The 26444-nt window shown below is 44.6% G+C and overlaps 2 protein-coding genes across 4 annotated transcripts; both read left to right on the forward strand.

Annotated features, from left to right (window-relative positions):
- The first annotated feature begins 1390 nt into the window (after positions 1–1390).
- CHCHD1 (coiled-coil-helix-coiled-coil-helix domain containing 1) lies at positions 1391–3703 on the forward strand. Its single transcript, XM_054277029.1, has 3 exons — positions 1391–1563; positions 1961–2079; positions 3194–3703. The coding sequence occupies exons 1-3, from the start codon at positions 1422–1424 to the stop codon at positions 3302–3304; spliced, it is 372 nt and encodes a 123-aa protein (XP_054133004.1). The 5' UTR covers positions 1391–1421; the 3' UTR covers positions 3305–3703.
- A 1492-nt stretch (positions 3704–5195) lies between these two features.
- On the forward strand, positions 5196–26188 carry LOC128937284 (neurotrypsin-like). Of its 3 annotated transcripts, none has more exons than XM_054276826.1 (17): positions 5196–6275; positions 6407–6675; positions 7823–8116; positions 10139–10184; positions 11388–11624; positions 12888–13011; positions 13706–13881; positions 14207–14354; positions 15188–15366; positions 15760–15901; positions 16943–17145; positions 18075–18216; positions 18468–18673; positions 19243–19321; positions 19557–19679; positions 20221–20501; positions 22031–26188. In XM_054276826.1, the coding sequence occupies exons 3-17, from the start codon at positions 8045–8047 to the stop codon at positions 22339–22341; spliced, it is 2469 nt and encodes an 822-aa protein (XP_054132801.1). In that variant the 5' UTR covers positions 5196–6275; positions 6407–6675; positions 7823–8044; the 3' UTR covers positions 22342–26188. The 3 variants fall into 3 exon arrangements, with proteins under 3 accessions (XP_054132801.1, XP_054132802.1, XP_054132803.1); XM_054276827.1 differs by having other exon boundaries at positions 7926–8116; XM_054276828.1 differs by lacking the exon at positions 5196–6275 and having other exon boundaries at positions 6657–6675; positions 7828–8116.
- The last annotated feature ends 256 nt before the right edge of the window (positions 26189–26444 follow it).

The following is a 26444-nucleotide window of genomic DNA, read 5'->3' on the forward strand; positions in this document are numbered from 1 at the left end:
CTCATACTCTTTAATTTGGACTCTAAGTATGTACTATTTTACAAGTAACACAAAAATAATTATAGAATTGGATATACCAGGATTTATTGTCAGCAGATGCACTAAATTCTAGTGACCATCTTGAGAATAATGTGGTATAGGTCTAGTGATGTTTAGCTCAAGTTAATGGAATTTCCAAAGTCTCTAACTTCCTTGACTAGGCAAAGGGGTGTGCTTTGGGCTTTGTCTAGGAGGTTGAGTATATTTTAATCCAAATCAGTGTCCTGTGGGAAAACAAAAATGCAAAGAAAAGCATTTTTGATGTAGTCTTCTGTATATGGTCAGAGGACTCCAGCAGTTCCAGATACAGTGGTAAAATGGCATATTCAGGAACTGCACAAGACAAGGATCTGAGTGCTTTGTGTCCCCAGTGTTCAGCATCTAAGCATCTACCTCCTCAGTTTTGTGCATCTACCTTGTCCCTCCTGCTGTGCAGAGACTTGTTTGTATCCCAGCCCTTGGGATGCTCCTGTGCCTTCTGTATTGCCTGCCTTTCTTGGCTGGGGACATGAGCACTCCAGAACCTGTCAGATCAGTTGGGGACTTCCAGGATCTGGGAAGAAACTTCTGGGAACAGTTTTTTCCATCAGAGTATGAAGCTGTGGGAACGATGCTACAATTTTGGAAGCAGCAGTTTCAGTGTCTTCTTCGAAGGAACAGTAGGAACCGTGCAGGGGAGATCCAGCTGTAATGTAACGGAGAGAAATGAGGGGCTGGGAGCTGAATGGTGAGAGTTTGGAGCACCAAGAAGAGTTTCTATACAGTTGCAGAAGAACTTGAGAAGAGACAGGTGAGAGGGACCTCAGCCATGTCCACAGTATCTGAGGGGAGCGTGCCAAAGGGATGGAGGGATCCAGGCTGTTCTCTATGGCGCTGTGCACCAGGACAAGAGGTGACGGGCAGGAAGTGATGCACAGGACGTTCCATCTGAACATGAATAACAACTTCACTCTGCAGGTGACCGAGCACTGGAACAGCCCAGAGAGGCTGGGGAGTCTCCCTCGTTGGAGATACTCTGTGAGTGTCTGGATGCAATCCCGTGCAATGTGCTCTGGGACCCTGCTTGAGCACAGATGACCCACTGTGATCCTTTCCAGCCTCGCCCATTCTGTGATTCCTTTAATTCCGTCTGAATTACTTGAGACAATCATGATTTCTGCTACTCTGGCTGAGAGTGTTTGCTCCTTCCTTTGTTATTTTTGCCGCAGAAGGAGTTAGCTGTTGGTAGGAGGTTGTGGGGGCAGTGTCGCACTGCCCCCGCCCAGTGCGGAAGCTGAGGGGAGTTACTCCATTGCCATGGCCTATCCTCGGCCTGACGGGCAGGATGGGGCGGGCCGGGCTTCCCGCGCCCGGCACCGCCCTCAGGGCGCCCGCGCGCGGACATGGCGGCGCCCGCCTACCCCGCCTGGGTGACGCGCTGGGCGTCGGGGCAGTGGCGGAACAAGAAGCGGCCCCCGACGCTCCGCCCGCCCCGGGCACTGGCGCTGGCCGACAAGGTGGCGAACCGCCGGGAGCAGTCGACAGGTGAGCTGCCGGTGAGCTGTGCCCCGGGAGGGGCCGCGCTGCTGGCAGAGCTCGGCGGCGCCTTGCGCTCCTCAGGGCAAGAGGGGAGGAGCCGGTGTGGGCCATGGAATTCCGCGTGGGTTCTTTGGGAAGGATCGCTTCCTCACACTGCAATCTCGAGTTTGTGTCGTACGTGAGTCAGACACGTTAAAAATGCAGTCAGATGCTGGATGGCTGCAGCGCTTTGCTTTCTGGGAGCAACAACTTGTCTGCCCAAAGCAAAGCTGGGATCTTGAGTTATGCATTTTCTCACCTGCCTCTACCCCGTCTTAAACTTCTTTGGAGATGTATGCACTGTGGAGGTTGTTAGCATGAAATCCCAAACATCTGAGGTTTCTGGTTGTGTCTTTCCCTTCAGAGGCAACGTGCATTACGGAGATGTCAGTAATGATGGCGTGCTGGAAACAGAATGACTTCAACGACGCGCCTTGTGCCGAGGAGATCAGGACGTTCTATGACTGCGTGGCCAAGGCAGAAGTAATTAAGGCCTCTTTTATGTTCTTAAAGGCTAGTGGTAGGAAAGGAGGAAGCCTCCAGTCATTTTTTGTGTGCCAGTAAGAATAATGTTCTCTGGAGGATTTGATTGTGACCCATTTGAGCAACTAAGTGCAATGAAACTGGTGAAGGATCGAGAGGCTTCTACAAGGATGGGCTGAGGTAGCTGGGGTTGTTTAGTCTGGAGAAGAGGCTCAAGGGAGATGTTACTGCTCTTTACAATTACCAGACAGGGGTCAGCCTCTTTTCCCAGGCAACTGATGATGTGACAAGAGGACATAGCCCTGAGCTGTGCCAGGGACATCAGGAAGAACTTTTTCAGTAAAAGGGTGCTGAAGCATTGGAAAAGGCTGGCCTGGGTGGTGGTGGAGTCACCGTCCCTGCTGGCATTCAGGAAATGACTGGATGTATCAGTCAGTGCCATGGTATAGTTGGCAGGGTGGCCATTGGTTAGAGGTTGGACTGAATGATCTTGGAGGTCTTTTCCAACCTGTTTCTGACTTTAAAGGCCAGACATTTTTGAAAAATAAGTTTCATACTGCTTGAAAATTAGGGGTTTCTGATTATATAATATATATTGACATATTATAATAATACTTTATGACAAGCTTGAAATAAAATAATTTTCAAAAGAGACTAAAGGTAAGTATATGTACTAAACTTGTCCTTAAACTGGTTTCAGGTTTCCATTTTCCTTCAATAACAGTGTCACCATTTAAATAGTTATTTATTGTTGCTGTTTGACCGCATAAGTGAAAAATTATCCACAATTTATTTGCTAGATGGCAAAGAATCAAAGATGAAAAAATAACAGAAACTAAAAAGAAAAAATCTGGGCTGTTACCAGAAGTTTATATCATCGTTAACTAAGAATATGGAAGGATATAATCTTCACAAGATGTCAGTCATTAATTGCATTATTTAAAGGTCATCAGCTTGTAATTATTTAACCAAGTGCTATGGTAAGTGTTCCTTAAAGAAACAGCATTTTCCTGAAAGAAACACCCCTGTACAATTAGTAGTAGTCTCTGGGAATGAGCATCAACTCTGCAAATAAACTGCTGTAAATATTTTGAGGAGTTTTCTTCTCTTTCAGAAAGAGCGCAGGAATCAAAGTGAGGACACCCTGTCATCCAGGGGAAATTTGCCTTCAAGCAAAGTGAACAAGCTCCTGAAGAGGTTTCCTCAGATCACACGTTATGTATAATGTACTTTATGAAAGAGACTGTGGACAAGCAATTAAAGTTGGGGTCTTGGTAAAAAAAAAAGGAAAGTCAAATCGAGTGATTTTTTGATGTCAGGTGATGCGTGGGTCTTGACCCTGGTTTTGATTCCAGAGCAAAAACCACCCATCTTGAGTATCAGCTGATTTTGTTCATGAGACTCTTGGGTCTTGCAGTGTTGGGATTTCTGCAGTGTGTTGTTCAGCTTGCCTACTCAGGTACTCACTGTTAAATAAAACCTTCTAGGCAGTCATGTAAATGCATTTCCTAACAGGGCATGACTTCTTCATGTGCAAGCCTCTTGCCCAGCTCTGGAGCTGCTATCAAAAAGTGGGCTCAAACACTGAGCCAAGTTAGAATTAGTAATGATGGTAGTAATTGATGGTATGATGGCTCATACTCTCACATGTGTGTATAAACAATCTGGTGCCTCTTGAAATTTTTAAAATTTCCCCTGCTGTAAAATCTAGAAAAAATCTCCAGCAAAATACCTTGTTCATACATAAAACAATGGTAAGTATCAAATATAACTTTAACATGGAAGTTTGTGATTTAGACCCTCTGATTTGCAGGTGGGACAGGTATGGTGCCACATGAGTTTGTCTGTACTGTAATAAAGCAAGACTGGTGTTTGACTTGGGCAGCTCATAATCTACAACAAAATGTTTCATTGTTTTTTGGTAAAATAAACTAAAAGGGGTAGAGAAAGTTAAAGCATGGAGTGATAATTGAAATAATGTAATTCATTTTTAGTTTTGATTGGGGGGGAGTGGGGAGGGGCAGTTTCCACTGCAGTACCACAAAACTCCAGGCAGGTTCTTGGGAACAGTACCTCATTGGTGGGGGAGATGCAGTGTCGTGGAGAACTAATGGTATAACCATTTATATCAGTAATTCTTTGGGGCATGTAGAAGAAGCAGAATAAGAGGAGAGTCAGGCACACACAGACTGTGTGATTACCCATGGGTGGCTGTGGAGTTTCTGGAGCTGAGTCCTCTGGAGCCCCAGGCTGATACTTGCATCACAAAAATTTTGGTCAGGTGAAGGCTTTCAAGTTACTGAAGCAACATTTGCTTAGTGGTTAATTACAGCAGCTCATTAGTGGATAATCCAGGGTAGCTTATTCTTTTGTTGCTATTATGACATAATTGGGTATTTTTAGAGGACTTGGAGTCAGTAAGAACACAGTATCCACATCTGAGTTTGGGAAAACACTGGTTCTGTGGCATTTTGCATTTTCTGTCCAGAAGACATTGTGAAAAAGAATGCTACTTGCTGTTCCTTCATTTCTGAAGGATATAAACTAGATTGGGAGTGAGAAACTGATTTACCTCTCTTGATTATTTTTCTTCATATTAAAACTTGGAATAAAAGTGTTAGGCATCTCTTAAGATAGCACCTGTGCTGAATGTACCAAATTCTAGTGTCTGTGAGGAACAGTCTTACATAAGAGGCTGTAACAGAGACACTTAATACCTTTTTCTATTTTTACTTTTGAAATTTTGCACTGCTCCCACTAATCTTAACAGCTATTTTTGTATTATACTGCTTCATGGTGAGCTTCACAAATTCAGTTGTTTGGGGTTTTGTCTAACCTTTTATGTGTCTACTATAAGCAGCAGTGCTTTTCAGGTGCACCCAGGTTTTACATTGCTTCCTTTAAAAGTACTTGAGCAATTCTTTTGCTTCTTTTGTTGTAACCAAAAACCCTCCAGTTACTGATTGTCCTTTGCAATTTCAGCTGCTGGCCATTTTCCTGTATCTCACCACTAGGCTTATATTAGGTGTTTGAATGCATTCTGTAACATGCTGGTATTGAGGATCACTCCATTAATGGTTCGTGTGTGGTACCCACAGGGACCAACACTGTTCTGAGTTGTTGGGTTTGTACCATCCCATGGTGCTGTTGCTGGGGGGTGAGGAAAACTGTTCTGGTGTGGAGCACACTGGTTAAGAACATTGCTACAGAGACCTGTATGTGATTGCGTGGTGAGGAAAGAATTAAACAAAAGCTGACTAGCTGTTCTACCCTCCTAAGTCGGATTTACAAGGACTTAAGCAGATCTGCTGGAATTCCTTGGTCTTATTCCTGTACCTTATAGCTTGACTACTATACCAGCTCTGGGTGTGATTGCTGTTAACTACTCCTTTTAGGCTTTCACTGTGGATGTAGCATTAATATTTCAGCTGGTCCTGATGAACAGTTGTCCTGCTAGTTCAGGAGAAATAGGTTGTAATTTCAGAGAGCCAGGGACATTTTAGAAGATGACATTTCTTGTTGAGAAGGGTCAATACAGGAAAATCTGGCAAAATCAAGACAGACTCTATAGGGAATCACAGACTTCCTGTAATAGAACTATGCATATGTCATGGTGAAAAGGTGACTACTGTTAGCAGATTTAGATATTTACAACTACTTCAAATTTGCCCATACAAGAAAGTTCAGGATGTTTTACCTTACCTGTAGATACATTACTGATCTAAACTGCAGTAGTTATATTGGTATAATTCCCTTTTAGGTCTTCCTCTCCACCATGGAGAGTAGTCATGAGAAGCTTTTGAGAATTTGAGATCCACCTCTCTCAAGGAATGTCATTACGAGAAAAACAAGGGGAGTCTTGGTAAGAAGGAAATAGTTCCAAAACAGTACCTGCCAGAGAGGAGACAACTGTAAAACCCACTGTGTCTTCCCAGGTCATCATTCTTCCAGAAATTGAATACAGACTTGGACTTCTATTGCTTTTGGTGTACTGCTCTGTATTTCCTTTAAAATTACTTTATCTATTAAATCACTTTATTTAGGAAAACTTTGCCTTGACAGGGAGGCAACTTAGAAGGTACCATGAGAAAAATCCAGTGCAGACTTCTGCTTGAGGTGTGAAACCCTGTGTGTCAGAGGCCTGAACAGGGAGTGTCTCATGGGATGGAGTTCTGAATGAGCATCAACAACCTCTAGTAAGGAGCTAGTTTTCTCTGAATGCTAATAGAATTTCTGTTCCTGTTTCCAGTATGTCCTTTCCTTGTGTGTTCAGTGGAATAAGTGTTTCTAAATTCCAACACAGTCCCATATTTTTTATTTTGTGCAGCTCCTTTGTGTTACTGCTGCCTGAGAGTTATAGTGTGATGCAGCATCTAAGCTATTTCCATCCCCTGCTGCCCTGATCGTCTGCCTCCCTGACTATGAGGATATAGGAGATTTGCTCCTGATTAACTGAGTGTAATTCTTGGCCAAATCCACTCCAGAAACAGCTTCTTTTTCTCATTAGTGGCTCCTGTAAAAGATCCAGCATGGAGGGAAATTTCCTTGCCTTTGATGTGTGACTGAGGATGAGGCAACACAGAACTGTCACATGAAGTGAGTAATGGGCAAAAGTGAAGGAAGAAAAAAAGGAGGCTTTTTGTCAAGTCAGTAGATTTTTAGCAGCCTGTTCCTTGTTTTTATGCTGAAGGTGTCTTTGGAAGTGCTATTCAGCAGGCTTGGCCAGAAGTGAGCTCATTCCTAAAGGTGACCTTCATGTTTCATGCTGTAGAACACCACGAATTCATTGCTCCAAAATCAGAATATAAGAAATGCCCATTACGTTACATTACAGCTGGATCTGAGCAGAGAAGCAGCACCAGGAATGCGTAAAAAAAGTATTTCCAAGACTGAATAGCTTCAAAGACCCAACTGCTTTCTTAGATTTAATAGTGTTTAAAGCTTGTAGCCTTGAACCCTAATTCATATGAAGGACCAGCAAGCTGAAAATACTAAAAACCCCCGTGGGATAGGATTGTTCACAGTAATACCATAATGATTAACCCTCTGGAAAGCATTCTAGGCAATTGAGGGAAAATATAGCTCAAGGTCAAGGAGACACTCGATGGCAAAGTTCTCTGGTGGCAATACCCACGATGGCAAGATAGAGGGCTGAAAATTGGGAGCACGCTGGAGAGGGCTGTGCCACCTGTGGGTTTTCTGGGGGAGATCTGGAAGCTGCTTGACATAGAGTTTTCTGGGTCTCATTTACCTGGGTTCAAATCTGAGGAGAGCTGACCTCGGGAAGCTGCAAGCTGCTAATCGAGGAGGCAGCGGTGGGGGGGATAAAGTCCAGATTCCTTCCAAGGAGTCTAATCTCTGGCAAATGTACGCGCACACGCCGTTGCCTTTCCCAGCTGTTGCTGGGGGCTTTGCAATAGGACGCAGCCCCAGCTCCTCGCCGTGCTGCAGCCTCTGTGCCTTGGGAAGAGGAGAAAAGGCGGCTGGGGAAGGACGTTGCAGGAGAGGAGAGGAGCGGCGGCCGGCCCCGCCGCTGGGCACAAGGGGCGGGGAGGCGGAGGCTGGCCCTGCGAGCAGCGCGTACCTGGAGCACGGGGGAGGCTGCGGAGAGGAGGGGACAGCGGGGCGAGGAGAGGCTAAGGGCTGTGCCCCAGCGCTTGTGCTCGCCTCCGAATGTGCCAGAGAAATTCGGGGACATGGTCTGTTCCCTTATTTCTCTCCTCTCTTCTTCCCCTTTCTGAAGAGAAGAATCAATGAGAAGAGATGAGGAGAAGAACGGGAAAGTGAAATTCCAAGATGCTGCGGGGAACTTTGATCCCTTTCCTCACATCCCTTTCCCTGCGTAGCAATGGAAAAGGCACCCCGCTCCCTCCGGTGCGGAGCGGCTAGCGTGGGAAAGCAGACCCTGGCCGCTGAACCAGAATGTGATGCTTGAAGAACCTTCTGCTCACTTTGTACACGAGGGATGGAAATCTCCAAAATACTGGGGCTCCTGGTAGAGCTCTCAAGTCTGCTATCCTGTCTCAGATGTGTGGAGGTAAGAAAAGGTTATTTTTCTATCTGCTTGTAAGAAGTCACATGGCTCTTTTAATATCCTCCCTGTAAGTGGATCTTGTTATTACTTGAAAATGTTTTCTAGAGCATTTAGGCAGTTGTGGTCTCTGGGAAGGACTGGGGGCTTGGGGAGAGATTTGTTTCATTGTGCATATAAATCCAGAAAAAGAAATAAACCGGGAAAGCAGAATACACAAGGGCTTGCAGATGCTTTGGCTTGGGTTTCCAGTGTTTCTCATGCACTGCAGTGACCCTGGCAGGAAAGATCCTTTATTTCTGTTCTTTGCTGATTGTCTCTCTTGCTTGTGGACAGATGATTTATAGCTGCACAGACCTGGGACAATGCCTGCAGCATAGGCTGTTTACACTGAATTTAATTGGCGATGGTCAGTGTTGGAGTGTTTTAGAAGCTGCTACAGAAACTGGCAGCAACTAACTTTTCATTAGAAGGGAAGCTTATTACTTGGACTGAAATACTTTTGTTTATGGTCCAAGAAGAGCAGGTTCAGTCTCTCATATTTATATCACTGGCAGGCTTACATGCGTGTGCAGGTGTGCACTAATAGCTAGGGATTGAGGGACCTGGATTGTGGTGCAGTCACAAAAGTACAGCTTAGCTCACTTTCTACTCTCTGCAAAGAGCTTTGAGATCGTCAGGTGAGTCCTTCAGTGTTGTTGGTCCAGAAACCATATGTAGTCTTGCAACAGCCTGATACATGCAAATAGATGAATTTTTTGCTGGAAAAGAGTTTATCTGTGCATCCCTTTGTGCATATGAACCTGAGATCTGATCTGCTACTACTGAACCATGTCAGGAATTCATCTTCCATATGCAGTGTCCCATTCTGACTTCTGGGAAGTGATGCTGGAGCTTGGCCATGGTTGTCAGCACCTTCTGGATCATATTCCTAAGCTTGATTTGAAAATTATATCTGACATGAATAGGTGTTGTTCTTGTCAGATTTCTGTGGGAATTACTTCTGCTTATTCCAGAAGTGGATTTGGTTTAATTCCAAATATAACTTTTCCTATTTTCCAGGAAGAGGTGAAGCTGAGAGAGGCAAAATTACTGCATTTTGAAGAAAACCACAACCATTACCAATAGCTAGTATCTTTTAGCTATCCTTTAGCTGCACATCTCTGCTCTGTGAATTATAACTCTTTCTTTCTATAAAAGTATTAGAAATGTTCACTTACAATGTTTAGAAACTAATTAAACTACAAGAAGCTAGCAGAAGCATGTACCATTTCTTCTTTTCACTCTGAGTCTGTGAAGGTCTTGCACTTGCTTGCACACTATGTAGTGATGTTGAGTGGAGATCTCTATCTCTCAGCCTATAGTCACATTGCAACCACAATGCCTATAAGAGGAAATGCAGTTGTGGGGCCAGACAGGACACTAGAATTCTGAGGACTTTGTTTCGTATTTTTTCGTCTTAACTTTAACCCCATTTAGATAATAACAGCATAGTCCATATCATATTTTCAAGTATTAAAAACAAAATCCTCAAAAGGCCTTGGATTTTCTTCCTTGGATGTTTCCTACTTTATACATGGATGTTTATTACCATTTTAACAGGTATTCTGGGGGCATCATCCTGTCACTCAAGTAAATAAATATCTGCTACTATAGCTGTAGATGACTTGCCCTATAAACAGTGAGAGGATTAGTAGTTATTATTTTTCTTACTGATAATAATGATTTTCTTCTAGATTTCCTTTCCATAGGCATATCATTCAGACTTCCAACTCTGTTGAAAAAAAACAAGCAGAGCCCAGTAATGTAGTGCTTAGATCAAGAGTAAATCTCTGCAGGCCAGTAATTATTCATTTTGTTGTTAGTGGACAAGAGCTATGGTTGTATTTGAAGAGGAGCAATGGGGAGACCAGGGAAGAGGCTGGTGACTAGGGTGTGTTTGCCTAAAGCTGAGCTGCTTTTAGGACATGCCCATGTTTATTTCATTGGATAATCATCTCTCTGCTTTTGCTCTGTTTCTTTTCTCAGGCTTTCCTGGGATCCAAGCCCAACCAAAACCATTTGCACAGTGCAGGTAAGAACAAGAAGTTATTAATTCAGTCATTGGGCAGATTCTTTCCTGCAGTGGTGATCTGAGACCATAGGCACGATGAACCACTGCTACCTGGCCTTCTTCCTTTCTTTTCATCACTTCTTCAATCTTTTCTCTTGTCCCAATGCCTGTTTATCTCCTTCACCAACGTGGCCAGACTCCTTCTGTTCCTTCATGTCGAATGCTTTTGCAGCTCCCTGCTCCTCCTACACGTTCTTTTCTTTAATCTCTTTCTTTGCCTTGGTCTTTTTTGCATGCTTACCTTTTTTCTGCTCTAACAGCTACTGAATTCTCAGACACCCTCTCAGACACCATCCCAGTTGATGCCACACATATGATTTGCTTTCCAGACACTGACTTCCAACTGCTTCTCATTTTTGTACCTTGCATTTAACCTTCAGCTGTCGCTTAGCCCCTCTGGGCCTGGCAGGGGCTAGAGGGCAAATGACATGATGCAACATTACTTTGTACCCTTGCTCTTTGCCCCAGGTGCAGAAGGGTTTTCTGAAAGTGTTGGCTTCTTTCTGTTTGCTTAGTGAGTAGAGCTGCAAATGTCCCTTTCTCAGTCTACTCTTCCCATGTTATGGACTCTATAAAGCCCACAAAACCTGGGTGGTTTTTTCCCCACTTTGTTATTTCAGTGCCATGAATTGAGAGTTTTCTCCTTTTTTAAGGACCACAATAAATTAATTATTGGGTGTTTTTACACAGGATATTTCACATGGGCACTGAAACATTGGCACCTGCACTTCCCACAAAATAAATTTGAATATATTAGCCAAGTCCAGATAAGCAAGGTGATCTGCTCATGTGTATAGGGAAACTACATGCTATGAAATACATTTCCCACCTTCCTGCTTTGTGCAGTTCTGCTCCAAAGTGAGGACATGTATTGCATGTACAGTAATGGGAACCAGTTCAAATTGTTATGTTTGGGCCCTAAGTTAACACTATTCAAAGGTCTGTCTGGGCAGTTCATTGCTTCAGATCAGTTTGCAGTTTAGACAGTGAGTATTATGAATATTCTTTGAGCAGCACCTTGGAGAGTGATAGAGTTTGAATCAAGCAAGCAGCAGCTGAGGCTGCAAACACCAGGGGTATTTCTCATAACCAGCTGGTGTCTCCCGTGTTGTCTGAGCTTCAGCGTGTGATGGTGATGGTAACCCCCTCCCTTCCTGTGCCCAGCACCCAGCGTGTGTCCTGTGGGACCTCTTGGCTACTACAACGGCTCACTGGCGGTCACCGAGGCCGGGGCAGAGTGTCTCAACTGGGCAGAATTCCCTGACTATGTCCAGCAGTACCCAGACCGTGGCCTGGGGGACCACAACTTCTGCAGGAACCCAGACGGGGGAACGACGCCCTGGTGCTTCTACAGGCTTGTGTCGGGGGCCATCGGCTGGGCCAACTGTGACTGTAACCAAGGTAAGGGCTCTGCTGCCTCGGGGCTCAAGCCAGCAGTGTGTGCTGCACAGACTTGCAAGTGGCAGGTGGAACACCCTGTGGAAAAAGCACAGTACAAAGGCAGTTTGAATTGTTGAGATAATTAATACTAGAGGCTAGCCTGTGTGGGAGAAGAACGTGTGTATATCGTAGGGGGTGGATTTAAGCTGCTGTAGCTGTAATGCCTTGTATAGATGTTTTATTCTTATACAAAGAGACTTCTTTTTTTTCTACTGCTAACTTATGCCACTTTGAAAACAGTTTCAGTTATGTAGAAAACAACCCACTTCTTCTCCTTTAGGGTCCATATCAGAGCATTCCTCACCTAAGTGTAACAGTTCAAATATAAACTACTTCTTCAATATAAAATCTTCTGTGACAAGGCAGGTCCTAGGCTTGTGTTAAACTTCCTCAGTGCTGGCAGAAGGACTACTGTTTACTTTGAGGCAAGCAAGGAGCTGAGCTCTCTCAATGCATTGGCTGCTGTGCAGCATTCTTGAAAATGTCCTGTTTTCTGACCTTCCTTGCTTTTCCTGCATTTTGCAAAACAGTTGAAACACCAGTTTAATAAATGAATTGACAGTCATTTTCCTTGCCAGTGGATGTTCTTTCAAAGATGGCTTCATTAAAGAGAAGAATATAAGTGTAGTGGTGCTGTGTGCCTGTACTGAGGTGCTGCAGACAGGTGTGTCCTTTGCAAGTACTAAAACTGAGTGAGGAAATGTGCCTTCTAAACAGTGGTAAAATTTTTGGTGGGGTGGGAATTGAAAGAGTATTTACACTGGCACTTCCTTTTCTTAGAGAAATTAAAGAGGATTCATCTGCTGTTATTAAACGTCTCACTGTAGCAACAGTCATGCAGGTGAAGTGGTTGATGGAAATAGATAGTGGAGTGTCAGAAGTAATTAGATAGATTTTCACACACCCTTTCAAGACAGCATGTAAAATCATCCCCATTCACAGAAGGAGAATCCAGGAGCTTTTGCAGAAGCCAAATTTCCTGCTGGTATTACCATGGATTTGAAAACACCAACCATCCTCCCAATCAGCCATTGCTGGGACTGGGAAGGTGCCCCACCCCACACTCTTTCATGCACATCACTTTAGTGCCAGCACAGGTAAAACAGGGATGAAAGAAGCCAAATGCAGTTCAGCTCAGCTACATGCAAGTCCAAGACTTGCTGGTCTGAAACTTCTATCAGCAGATAGCAGCTGATTTTTGGTTGTTTTTTTTCTCTTTGGAAGGTGCTGTGCGGTTGGCTGAAGACAGTAGTGTGGAGCTGTACTTCAATGGACTCTGGGGTATCATCTGTGCTGACCACTGGACTGACTGGGATGCCAGTGTTGTCTGCAGGCAACTAGGTCTCAGGTGGGAACCTTAGTCTGGTTGTGAGAGGTACATGCTCGTGTGGCTTGTGAAAGAGCAGCCTCTGTGGTTACAGTCCCTCTGGCTGGCAGAAAGGAGTTTGTTTTGTGGTCTAATTTTCCACTTACCAGGGTCCTTTTTTACTGTTTTCTTTCTGTGGCTACCCCCAACCCAATCATCATTTGCAAGAAGTTTTTGAAACAATAGTCTCTGCTTCATGCTCCAGGCTGTGAAAAGTGAGCTATGAGATCACTTCCCCTTTTTATGATCATCAGCTGGAGTTACTATAGTGATCTAACAGAAATTTTAGGAGTACGAACACTCTTTGGGTATCTGGGATTTGGACATTCAAAGTTCTAAACAGCAAGGAGATAAGGTCCAGAGAGGGAAGGTGATTTAGTTAGTTTGGTGTTTGAGTCTGTTGATGGGTTTGTTCATTGCTCTCAAATGAGAGTGCCATTTCTGACTACACCAACTCCTCTGCAGTAGGTGGGCACATAAAGGGGTTGGGAAGTGCTGTGTGCTTGATTGTGCTTTCCCATTAGACTGTAGGTCACCCCTTTATGCACTTCCAATTAACTGGGCACACCAGGATGTGAAATGCCACAACTGGCCTGGAGAGTCACAACAACAGCAGGAACTTGTAACTCAAGCTGTGTTGTGGCATTTCATTGCTCTGTTGCATCCTCTGTACCAGTGAGATCGGCACAGCTGGCAAGAAGAGTCATTCTGGACCGTGGCCTGTTCCCCTGCACCTGCAGTCAGCAAACTGCCATGGAGATGAGGAAGCCCTGCTGCAGTGTGGCTATCAGGAAGCTCTGTCGGGAGCTTGTAACCAGGGGAGTGCCGTGGTAACTTGTGTTCCTCCAGAAGGTAAATCTCCAGGGAAAGATCTCAATCTCCCAAAGATGGCTGATGCTTATGACCACATCCCCTTTTTATCAAGCCAGGTTTTTGTCTGCAGGCAGAGAACTCCTGGTCTCCACAGCAGCCAATTAAAGAGACATCTCTGGACCAGCAGTATCCCACCCTGGGGCCTGCAATCACGGGTACTTGGGGGGGTCTGGAGGGGAGGATGTGGTAAGAGAGCATCAGGAGAGCTCCTCTGGCTAGAGGATGGTTCTACACCCTAAACTGCTGGATGTGCTTTGTCTCTGTCTTGTTCTGTTGTGCTCTCTCTCCGTTCCTTGAAGCACAGGTGTAGGTGCCCCACTTCGTATAGTTGGGGGGAAGGAGAGCTTTGAAGGGCGAGTGGAGGTTTACCATGATGGCAAGTGGGGAACCATCTGTGATGATCAGTGGGACGACCGGGATGCTGAAGTAGTCTGTAGACAGCTGGGACTCAGGTAATTTCCTTGCTGTATGTCATGGAGTAGTAATAGAAGTAGGCAGAATGAAGAACAGAGAGCATATCCCTTCACTGTACTACCAGCCCTTCCTATAGAAAATACACAGAAACCTTAGGAAACATAATTCTGGATTGATCATCCTATAAAGGGATTTTGTACCCCATTCTTGTCAATTTTATGGGTTTGTGCTGTGTAAAAAAAAAAAAAAAAGTACATTCCTGTCTCAGAATTTTTGTGTTTACCCCTGTTCAACATTTTTGCATATATCCTAATACAAATCTTGTTGGCTCCAATGACAACTTGTCGTGGTGATTTCCTTATGTGAACTGCGGTTGCTTACTTGGTTAAGTTTAAACGCCTCTAGTTTCACTGGCTACCCTTATCCTCTTCAGACAGGAAAGCAAGAGAGACCACCTAATTCTTCTGTATGCCATTCAATGCTTAACATGGGAGCTGTTGTATACGGAGCATTCTTGAAAATCACTTCAGTACAGGCATATTTAAAATAGATTGTTCTGATTTGAGGTCCCTCAATCTTTAGGAGTTTTGCCTGTTATGAGATTGTAACTGAGACTGGTGGTACATTATTGTCTGCAGAAGTCTGGACTGTTCGTGTTGTAGTAACATTTTTGTTATTTGCTGGAAGGGCTCATTACAAACTTTCCAATAACATATTTCAATTAACAGTTGTCAATTCCACTGTGTCAAAAATACAGATGATCTATGGGATGACAGTGACCTAGCATACGAGAGTCCCTGTGCAAGGCAGAATCTGAGGACACAAGACTGTGGCATTCCTTATTGAGCATACATATCTGTAATGTTTACAGTGGGACCCCAAAAGCCTTGTCATGGGCTCACTATGGGCAGGGATCTGGCCCAATCCTGCTGGATGAAGTGCAGTGCTCAGGAAATGAACTCTCCCTTGATCAGTGCAAGAAGAGTGACTGGGGACAGCAAAACTGTGACCACATTGAAGACGCTGGGGTCTCCTGTGACCCTTTCACAGGTACAGATGTACAGCTCTGCCAGTCAGATGCGGTTGGTCTCATCCCCACATTACTCGGCTTGCTCAGCAGGTAACCCCTGGTTCAGGAGCCTGCACAGCTTCCATATATGGCTCCCAAAAGGGCTGCTGGATGTGGAGGCAGAGAGTAGATCAGAGGCAGACTCAGAGGTATTCCCACAGTTTTGGTCAGGTAGTGTGGAAAGGCTGAAGTGAATCCTCCCCTGGCAGATGAGTATGTTTGGAAGCAATGAATGTTTGTATTTTGAGTACCCACAGACATCTGTCTCTTTTGTTTCTTTCCCTCATGGGTGGTACAGAGACCTAGCATGGTGCACAGGCTGTTTCTTTTCTCCCCTACTGAGTGCTGCCCTTTCCTTCTCGCACCCCCTGCAGAGGGCACGCTCCGGCTGGCCGGCGGCCGCAGCCCCAGCGAAGGCAGGGTGGAAGTTTACTACAATGGAGACTGGGGCACAGTGTGCGATGATGGCTGGACAGACCTCGCTGCCCAGGTGGTCTGCAGGCAGCTGGGCTTCAGGTGGGACTGAGACTGTGTGGTGTCTGTGCTTCCTAATTTCCAGGATTAGATTCCATCACCATTGACTGGGATAGGCTGGATCTTAATCCTTCAATGGTGTTTTTGTTAGAAGGCTTATTACCATTATACAACTTATTAAGGAAAGATTACTAGGTATCCGCATCCTTTCCAAGGGGCAAAAACAAATCTATTATCTCTTGCCACAGCTTGTTTTGAAAGCAGATAACAGGCTTAATACTGTCCTTATGAATCCCTCAGCAAAATCAGAGAATTTTCTTTAACATTCCTTAAATTTGCAGGTGTCACTTCTACTTTGTCAGTAAAAGGATATCACCTATCTGCTCCAAATGTATCACCTTCAGTAGCTGAACAAAGACCATCAGGGCAAAAAAGAGTAGTAATAGGGATTTTCAGCCCATTGCTGAGATGTTGTCCCTTCAGGTTGGAGTTGGGAAAGATTTAAAATCAGGATACTCTTGCCTTTGAGCTACTAAAATGGGGTTATGTGGCTTTTTTAAACATGATTAGGATCTCCTTCTAAAATTTCAACTTCATAGATGAAAGAAAGACTAAATTCTTCCATTTGAGTTCAGCTACATACTATGTTTGTCATCTCTTTTAGTGCCTAAGTTTGCAGTCTTCTGCAGTTCAATTCCAGGTAGCTGTTTCCTCTAAAAAGAAATAGAATTACTTAAATGTTGACATTTTTGATGCCTCCTCTGCCAGCCCCTCCTCAAACTGATGTATCTGCTATGACTGCAAAGCAGCCTCTGCTGGCCCTCTGTGCCTTTGAACATGCCTTTGACCAAACACTAGAAAATTGACTGGTCTGGGGAGGCCTCCCTGAAAACTGAAGCTGGCAAGACATGAGGGTGCTTGGTTGCCATCCTGTGTGTCCACTGAGTGGTTTAGGTCAGAAGGCCACTGGTACCATAGTTAAGCAGGGGAGTTCTCTTTGGATCTGAGCTTGGGTCCTTCTGTGGCATTTAGAGTTTCAATGTTAATTTTTTTCAATGACAATTTTCTGTTTCCTTCCTCTAGTGGTCCTGCTGCCCTGGCCTCTGAAGGAGAGTATGGTGCTGGCCAAGGCTTCATCTTACTGGATGATGTGGCATGTGTGGGGACAGAGCTGACTCTCCTGGACTGTCCCCACAGCAACTGGGGGCAGCATGACTGCTCCCATGCTGAGGATCTGGGAGTCCGCTGTTCCCCAGAAAGCAACACGGTCATGGATGGCAGCCTGGGTAACTCACCTTGCTCTTGCCCTGAACAGTGGGAAAGTTTCACTTTCTGGTCTGTTCCCTTGTAAGCTCTGGCACATGTGGGAGTTTTCCCCTGTGCTGTTTCAATAAGGGGTCTGCTTTTTGAGGAGGAATGAGCCCTGGCTGAATTGGGGCAGAGCCACAAATCTGTGGCTCCACCAGACCTCCTGTCAGACCAGCAGTAAATGGAAACTGGAGAGAGTTGTATTGGCAGTCTCTGAAACAAACCTCAGGGGCTGAGGGACAGTGGCTGCCTTAGTGGGCCATTGCTCAAGGGAACCCTTTAACTAGACCTTTTAGGAAACTTAGGTGTGGTTACATTAGAGCCACACTGTTTGCACTCCCTTGTGTGGATGGCACGCTTCTAATTAAAATTGTGAAAGTATTTCAAGTTAGCATAATTTCCTCATTTATATAATGCCTGATACTCTCCCCTTTCCTTACTTCAGGAGACTTTCCAGTTTGTTAGACATTTGTTTGGCATCCAACATTTTTGCTTTTCCTGGATGTAGAACTCTTCTCTTGCTTAGAATCATGTAATAGTTTTACAATTCAATTGATTTTTTTTTTCCAAGGCATGTTTAAGCTTGTCTAACTCTTGCCTTAGGATTAATAACTTTCTTTCTGTTCTTATTCTCCTCTTTACCCAGCTTTCAGAGTATGATCCACTGATGATTTCCAGTATGTATTAAATAAATTAGTATGTATATAGTGTTCTGATTCAGCACAGAGGTAAAATGTCTTCATATAGACACACTTCTTTATTTTCTTTATTTTTCCTCCCTTTTTTTTCCTTTTAGTTTTAAGCTTACTGATGTCTGGGATTCATCTTTTTCTGTAGAACCCAAGTTTTGGAAACCTGACCCCTCTGGTTATTTTGCTTGCAGCAGCTCATGTGTTTTCTGCTTCAGGGCCTCCTGTGCGGCTGGTGGATGGAGAAAGCACCAAGGAGGGCCGGGTTGAGGTCCTGCTGAATGGGCAATGGGGTAGTGTCTGTGATGATGACTGGACAGACAGAGATGCTGCAGTGGTTTGCAGGCAGCTGGGATTCAGGTAAGAGCTGTGGTACAGGCATCTTACAGACAGAAACAGTTCTCAGGAACACTTCTGGACTTGTTTCTGGGGGCTTAGTTTTAGTTTTGGCACACCCAGATATGCTTGAAGGGAGTAGGTTGCTCTTCTCCCTCTACTGCTGTTGGTGTGTGGAGTGACACATAAATATTACTCCACTTAAAATGCACTGGTGACTCAGGTTCACTAGGCTCCTGCCCACTGCAGATTAGCCACCCTCTCTCTAATTGCAGTGGGACAGCAAAAGCCAGGGCAATGGCTTATTTTGGCGAAGGCCATGGGCCTATCCATCTGGACAACATAGAATGCAGTGGCATGGAGGACAGCCTGGGGCAATGTGCCACGCCTGACACCAGAATTCAAAGCTGCTGGCACAGTGAGGATGCTGGGGTGATCTGTGACTATGTGGAAGAAAAGGTCCAAGATTTCAAGAGAACAGGTGATATTCCCATTTCTTCTATGCAGAAATCTGGAGTTCTGATTGTAGGATCTCTGCATGCTTTTGTGGTTTTTCCCTGTCATTCTTGTCTTTGGCTGAAACTTCACCTACAAAATAAGCATGTCCTGTCCTGCACCTCCTACGTTTTTCTTGTTTTCAGTGTATCTTCTTAGCAGCACAGAGTGTTCCAAATTAGTTTGAGGAGCTCCACCCATGTCAGGCCTTTGAGCCTGCACAATTTCCTCACAGCCAAGTCACCATACTCTTCCTTAGAACAGCAATCATAAGCAATCTTAGGGGTTTAGAGTACTGAGGAAGTATAAGTATAGGTCCCACTCTTGGCATGAGACCATAGAGACTTCAGGTAAGCACCTCTGGTGAAATTAAGGAAACCTATGGGATCAAATGTTCTATTAATTCCATATGCACAACACAGTCCACAGTCCATTAATCCACAACCTTGGCGATTAATGCCCTCAGAGAAGCTGAATGGTATTGGGCTCTGTGACAGCAATGCTGACACTCTAAGGTGAAGGTCCCTATCCAACTGCTGTGACTTTGCCATGCAGGTCCAGAGTCTGGAGTGTGTGGAATGCGCCTGCTTCACCGTCGCAAGAAGAGGATCATAGGTGGAAACAAGTCTCTGAGGTACTACCCTGTAAATGCTGAGTCAGACTGGTTCCAGCTTTCCTTCAGGCTCTGGAAATAGCCTGGGAGATGCTGACTATATTAATGCATTTTCACTGGTGATTTTTGAACTTGGTTTGAACCAGTATCTAGGGCAGAATGCAAGCCAGCTGAGCCCAGATGAGACAGAGTGGATGGGAAAAGAGGAAAATGGCTCCCATGTGTGTGAGACTGCTTATTCCTGTTTCTCCTTCAGAGGCAGTTGGCCATGGCAGGCCTCACTGCGGCTGAAGGGTTTTCGTCGAGATACTCGTCTGCTGTGTGGAGCAACGCTGATCAGCAGCTGCTGGGTGGTGACTGCAGCCCACTGCTTCAAAAGGTGTGTTTGGGAGCAGGGAGCCCCAAGGGATACTCAGTGATGGACAAGATAACCTCATGCAAGTTTATCCTCCTAGCCCAGTGGAACTACATGAGCATAGTTTCTTAAGTAACGTCTTCAAGTTATGATGTGTGTGATCTTGGAGTGCTTATGGGGATAACTCAATATAGACTTGCTTTTTCCTTCACTGCTTACAGCTGGCCTCTTAACTCTGAGGCTTTACAGCGTAAAGGGAACCAGCATTTTGATATTTAAAGTGCTTTAAGGAACTGTGAATAGGTCAGTTCGCAAGTCTGTTGCAACTATAATAATCATTTTTATAGAAGCAAAAGTCCTGTGCCTGGTAGATAGTGATTTGGGACACCAAATCTGCAACAGCTGGCATGATCATATCTGCTAAAGAGGTCCAACATTGCTGCAGCTGGAACTGTTTTACCACTGTGGTATGAGAAGGTGGTTCAGTCTCATAGCAACTGAGACTTGTGTGAGTCTGCTTTCCTCTTAGCAGGACTATTGAGATCTTGAGTCTGAATTTCACCAGGTTTGGTGTTGATGTGCGGCGCTACCTCCTGCGTGTGGGCGATTACCACACAGGTGTGAAGGATGAGTTTGAGAGGGAGCTGCCCGTGGAGCGGATTGTCCTGCACAGGAACTACTGGGCTGGCAGCAATGACAATGACATAGCCCTGGTCCGGATGCGGGGCAGAGAAGGGCACTGTCTCTCCTTCAATCACCACGTTCTGCCCGTCTGCCTGCCTGACAGGAGAGAAAGGTCTGACATCAACAGGCAAGCCTGCATCATCTCTGGCTGGGGAGACACAGGTGAGTGGTGGGGCTTTGAGAGGCAAGAGAGGTGAGGAAGTCTGCCTTCAGAAGCCTACATGGGCCATTAATTTATGTCAATTCAAGGCTATGTTCTCGCTGCTCCCATTGTCTGTGCCAGTGCATGGTGCTAAGGAATAGGAAGATGAGTGGGGTTTTGTGCTATTGTGTTTTCATCTGATTTTGAGGCTTATTGAGTCTGCTCAATATTGATGAAAGCTTTGGTTTCCACAGCATCCCTCTGAAGCTGTGGGAGAGACCAATGCTGCCATCTGGCCACAGTCCTCTCTTTCTTCCCATTTCTATACATGTATTTGCCCACAGTAGGCCCCTAAGGGAGCAGCCTGTGCAGAGCTGCTATACCAAGCCCGTGAGAGGCCTCCATGTTTCCATGACCTGCCTTCTTCATGGTACTGTCATAGTGAAGTGAGGACTTAGAGGTAGAAGGAGCCCTCAGTGAGAAATCTTTCTTGGACTACCTTGCTTAATCTGCCTGTGTATTTCTGCAAGGACAGATGGACTCTGAGTCTGGTTTCTGCCCTGGGTTCAAGACAGCCTGGACCTGTCCTCTTTGAGCATATTGCTGTGAAGCTTTCTAGGTAAAAGGGAGCATGGAGGCCTTTCTGGGGCTGCTATGACTGGAGAAAAGCCATATGTTTAGAAAGATTTCCTGCCAAAAGCCCCAGGAGCTCATCTGTTGATTTTGGACTTGCCCTTCTCAGCTGTTTCCCTAGCTATTGCCACAGCTTTTTAACTGCAAGTACATATTTGCCTTTGGAGTCCAGTTGTGCCAGTTGCACGTGTCACTTCAGGATATTTGGGGTGGATCAAGGAGCAACTTAGCCATGTAACTACCTTAAGCTCTACTGGAGCTTAGTGGCTAGAATCCTTCCCACGCACCAAACCCAGCTTTTTCAATGGGGAGCAGTTACCTACTACCTTGTGAACTTACATAAACCTTGGGCACAGAAAGGTCATACTCTAATATAGCACATTAGCCTTATATTATCAGCAACCCTGGGCTAATAAAGAGATGTGATCAAATAGACTCAAGTCTGGCCAAAGACAAAGGGAATTCCCTTTGAATAATATTTGAATACCTCTGAAACATCTTCTAAAACTTCTCTGAGGATTGAGCACTTAACAGATACTACTGCATTTATTTTCTTGAGAAAACACTGTCCTTGCTTTACTGAGGGGGAAATTGAGACTTGGAGAGGTGAGATAAATTCAACAAGGTTCAAGTTACTTGTTGACAGAATCAGGAGTAAGACTCATCCTTTGATCTAACCTTTTTCTACAATCCTCTTCCCCACATCTTTGATCTTACAGTTCTTTTTTTGTGGTCTGGCTTGGCATCACTGTTTTCAGAAGTTCTCGTGGTTTCAGAGATGCTGAGCTCAGCCTATTTCTGTGCGCCAGACTTGACGTGAAATGTAGAAGTGTCTGGTTTTGTAGGGAGCGCTGTTGCACCAGGTCACTGCTGTTGCCTGTATGTGAATCAGTCTGGCTGGTCTGTTTTATTCCAGGGAAGTCCTATTCCAGAACCCTGCTGCAGGGGGTGGTGCCCCTTCTCCCACGGGAAGACTGTGAGGCCCGTTACGGGCGGAAGTTCACCAACCGCATGATTTGTGCTGGGAACCTCTCTGAAGACAAACGGGTGGACAGCTGTCAGGGTGACAGTGGAGGGCCACTCATGTGTCAGAGATCAAATGGACGCTGGATCATCTTGGGCATCACTTCCTGGGGGTATGGCTGTGGTCGGAAGGATTCGCCCGGTGTGTACACAAAGGTCAGCAAATTCGTACCCTGGATCAAGAAAGTGACCAAGCTAAAATGAAAATGACTGAGCTCTTGGAATTTCAGCACATGGTCCTTTTGCTCTGCAGCAGCAGAAGGCTGTGGCTTCTGGTCTGTGACTGATGGAGATTTATTTTGACATTGGACACTGGCAAAAGATTTTAATGTAGAACTGGAAGGAAAACAGTTATGACTGATTCTTTAAAGTCTTTGGTTTCACTTTAGTCTGTAATCTGTAAGCAGAGAAAGCAGGTGCACAGTGGTCACAATGATCAGTATACGTTGCTTTAAATATCTGAATCCTTTAATGCAATCACACTTATTCCTTTGCCCTGGCACACAGAAATGGTAGAAGTAGAGAGATACCTATTGCTGCAAATCTATTCATGGTTGTATGTTTGGACTGTTGGAACACGCTGCAAGGAGAGGCGAGATGCTTGGAAGACAGCACCACATGTTGGCATAGTGGAAATCTTCAGATTTTTTTTTTTCATAACAGCTCTTTTCAGTTCCAGGAATCAGAAGATTTGACCCGAGTTGAGGAACAGGCCAACAGTTGGGTTTTTTAGCTTCCCTGATATGTCTCTAGGGGGAACCTTTTCTCTTCTGAATAGTAGGTCTGCTCCCATAGGATCCCTTTCAAGTGTCTGCCTAGGCTAAGAGATGCTTGTCCCTCCTGCTGTAATCCTTTGTCACACATTTCCACCTGCCAGATGCTGTGGTTTTATTGCTGCTTTTTTGCTATAGTAGTTTGTGTGTGTGGTTGGGCTTTTTTTTGTTTCCCCTAAGTAGTATCTTCTAGAATCAGTTGTCGGTGTGAGAGGCAGGAGCTTTCTTGCCCTCATGATTACTATGGAGAACTTAAAAGACTGACCTGAAGTGGCTGAATAGACATATCATTTTTCTTAAATCCAAATGTGATGTTAATCTCAAACATTCAGGCATTGAATCATGATTTAATAGCACTGTGGGAACTTCCTACATCGTCCCCTATTCATCATAGTTATTAGCTGCCCTTTGTTTGTGCTGCTAGTCTAGTATTTCTGTGTTCACAGTTTTCCATGAAACATGGAATTACTCCTGAGGTATAGATACACCTCAAGCAAATTACTCATTCCTTGTGAAAAACAGTAAGTGTGCTGCAAAGCAGCTTCCCACTTTGAAGTGTGTCCTATTCTTGAAACCTCTGGGTCATGCTTCCTTTTTTCTCTTCTTTGCACTCTTTGTCCTTTCATTCCTCTCAGTGGGAGTAAACTGGGTTAACTTGAGGGTATGCAAGCACTATCATCAAGCTGTAGTTCTCAGCCTGAACAGATACAATGCTGAGAGAAAGCAGGGGTTATTGAATATTACAATTTCTTCCTTCTGTCTCATCCAAACAAATGAACAGAGTTCCCTCTTATGCCTTAAGCACTTTTTAAATTTAATATATTATTCTTGAGTAATAAAAAAATATAAGTAGACAGAAGGGCTAAGTGCCTTAAGAGCTGTGCAGTGCAGCATCTTCTCACTGTGTACAGATAAGGCAGAGAGGAGACAGGTCTGTGCAGCAAGAGGAGCAAAAAGCTTTGATGTATAACCAAGGGCTTGAATGTGGAGGATTAATATAGGATGGGACATGTGGAACTTGTGCCAGATGTGCATGTGTTGGGTAGGCAGTAACTGGGTCAAGCACTGACCTTCTGTCTGGAAGGTCTGCACTCAGGGCATTGAGGTGTTCAGTATCTGGGTATTACCAATGCAAGAACAGAAGGCAGAGCACAGTCTGTGTATTAGCAATGTCATATTACAGGGCATGTGGTGACAGAATCCCAGAAATTGCCCTGGGTTCGAGAAGTACTGTTTGCCTAAAGTTTTAATTTTTCTTCTACAAATTAGCTTAATGTAGTGGTGCTGACCTGACTAGGTGGCTGATTTTTGTGTATGAAGGCTAAACTAAACCATTTCATTTACCTTTTCCAGGTATTATAGGATAGTTGGACTAGCAGTGTTGCAATGGACTGTTCTAAAATCCTGCTTGCAAACTTTATTTTAATGAAGAATTGTCAGAATCTTTAAAACATGCAATGTCAGGACCCCTGCGAACTGGCCTTTGAGACAAACCTGATCTGTTTGTGCCTCTTCTTGAGGTGCTGAATGTCTTCAGCACAGCTTTGTGCTGATAACCCTGTTTAAAATGCCAGACTTGGTTCCTTGGCAGCACTGTGCTTGGCTCCACGTGGGCTGTGTTATCCTATGGCTCCTGGCAGAGTCTCTAAAAGGCAAGCTGCAGACTGCTCCTTATCTCCCAGGCATTAAAATGCCAAGAGGACCAAGGGCAATTGTTCACAGACCTTTCATCTTGTGGGGGATTAAATGCCAAGTTCTATGCTGGCAGGAGCAGTACCTGTCTGGGAAACATGGAGGGATTTGACTTTTACCTTCAGCTTCCCCTGAGCCAGCATGATACAGCAGCTCAGATGGAGTTTCTGTGTCTTGGGTGCTGTCACATCTCTAGTTTAACCTGGTTTGATCTTTCAGTAACCCCAACAGGCATAGAAACACCCAAAGGATGACACTGTGAGGTGATTTCCCTTAGCTTACTTAGCAAGTGGCCATTCAGGAGTTAGCATAAATTACCATGTAACACAAGTGAGATGTGAGCCTGGCATTGTCTTCTGAAATTCCCATGTTCTAGTTAAAGTTTCTCCTAGATTTTGTCACTATGAAAGCTGTGAGAATCCTTGTAATTAACACCCTTTGAGTCCTGCATGAACCAGGAGGAGGGAAGGAAGTATCCAATCTCCTTTGCCTGCTTTTATACCTTACTTGTGCTGTAGGCAAGCCTGTCAGTACTCTCCTACATTGACCTGGCCTGTTTCAGGATACAGCTGTTGCTCTTCACCCTTTAACCTGGGACTGTGGTCCAAACCAAACTCATGTGCTTTGCCACTGAGGCTTACTGGAACTGCCTGGTTGGATAAACAGCACTCAGTCACCCTAGGACTGTATTTTGTAATGTTGGACAGCAGCAGATGTTTCAAAGGATAGTATGTGTGAGTTGTGCTGAACAAGTTTTAACAACCTTTCCTTCTGGGCAATTTTGTTCTTGACCCATTTAAATTAATTACTTGCATTACTATTATCATCATTAAAAATGGAAGTACGAATACTTGATCCTCCCGGTGCTGTACAAACACTGTGCGCTATTCTTTTGTCGTTCTTTTTTTTCCTAAAGTAAGAGTTTATATCTCTAACTTTTAAAAACTATTTAATGTAACCACCCTTCATCTTCCATATAAATGTTTAATTTTTTTTTATTTTAATTTAAGCTTTCAATCCCAGTATTTTCTGGTAATGAGAGCCATTATAATTTAATTCTCCATAGCACATAATTTCTTTTTATGGTTCCTGAATTAATTGCCTTTTGTTTTCATTAAGTACCATCTGTCTTTGTGTTCTCAGCCATGAGAGGAAATAAGAGGCCTGGCTTTATATTCTCTGTTATGCATTATTCTAGAGATAGTTCCTTTCCTAAGACTGTGGCTTCTCTCTCTCTCTTCAATCCAAACTGTCTAGGTGTCTGATAATATGCTGACTGTCTCTGTGTGTCTTCTCTTTCTGATGGATCTTTAAACTTTGGTAAACAACTGAATGCAGTTTGCCAGGGGAGGCTGTATCCCCTGCTGATTATTTGAGTACAGTTTTTTATAGCAGGCAATTCTGTAAGTGATTTCAGTGCTGTGTCTGTATGCTGGAGCTAGTTTAAACTTGCTAGTGTGGTCTTGGTGGCAGCCTTGCTTCAAGGGGATGAAAACCCACTGAGGTTGGCTCCTCATGTGTCTCAGGTAGGTGCAGCAGTCCCTCTGAGCTCACAGAAATTGCTGTAGGTCTGTCTGGGGAGCTCTGGGCAGGGAGAGCAGGTCTGTGCAGACCTTTCCCTGTGCTGACATACACGGAGGGCTGAGACATTCCACCTTCACAGCATTAGTGCTTTGGATAAGGCTAATGCATGTGCACTGGTTCCAGGAGCTGAGAGCTCGCTCAGTGTTGCTGGTGGCTGCACTATGCCACATGGATGCTCTGAGAGAACTTTGCATGGCAGAAGGGCACATTGTGGTTGTGTGAGAAAGAGAACATCACTGTGGCCAGAAGCATTGGCAG

This window comes from Melozone crissalis, unplaced genomic scaffold (assembly GCF_028551555.1).
Source record: "Melozone crissalis strain CALT ecotype California unplaced genomic scaffold, PUWL_Pcris_2 ptg000019l_1, whole genome shotgun sequence".
In the NCBI taxonomy this organism is placed as follows: Eukaryota; Metazoa; Chordata; class Aves; order Passeriformes; family Passerellidae; genus Melozone; species Melozone crissalis.

What these genes read in the sequence shown, in the direction of transcription:
- LOC128937284 (XM_054276826.1), top strand. Translation starts at nt 8,045, where the DNA reads ATGGAAATCTCCAAAATACTGGGGCTCCTGGTAGAGCTCTCAAGTCTG. An exon ending in TGCAGGCAGCTGGGATTCAG is followed by an intron (nt 18,217 to 18,467) that starts GTAAGAGCTGTG and finishes CTCTAATTGCAG; the next exon opens with TGGGACAGCAAAAGCCAGGG. An exon ending in CTCTGGCTGGGGAGACACAG is followed by an intron (nt 20,502 to 22,030) that starts GTGAGTGGTGGG and finishes GTTTTATTCCAG; the next exon opens with GGAAGTCCTATTCCAGAACC.
- CHCHD1 (XM_054277029.1), top strand. Translation starts at nt 1,422, where the DNA reads ATGGCGGCGCCCGCCTACCCCGCCTGGGTGACGCGCTGGGCGTCGGGG. An exon ending in CCGCCGGGAGCAGTCGACAG is followed by an intron (nt 1,564 to 1,960) that starts GTGAGCTGCCGG and finishes CTTTCCCTTCAG; the next exon opens with AGGCAACGTGCATTACGGAG. An exon ending in ACTGCGTGGCCAAGGCAGAA is followed by an intron (nt 2,080 to 3,193) that starts GTAATTAAGGCC and finishes CTTCTCTTTCAG; the next exon opens with AAAGAGCGCAGGAATCAAAG.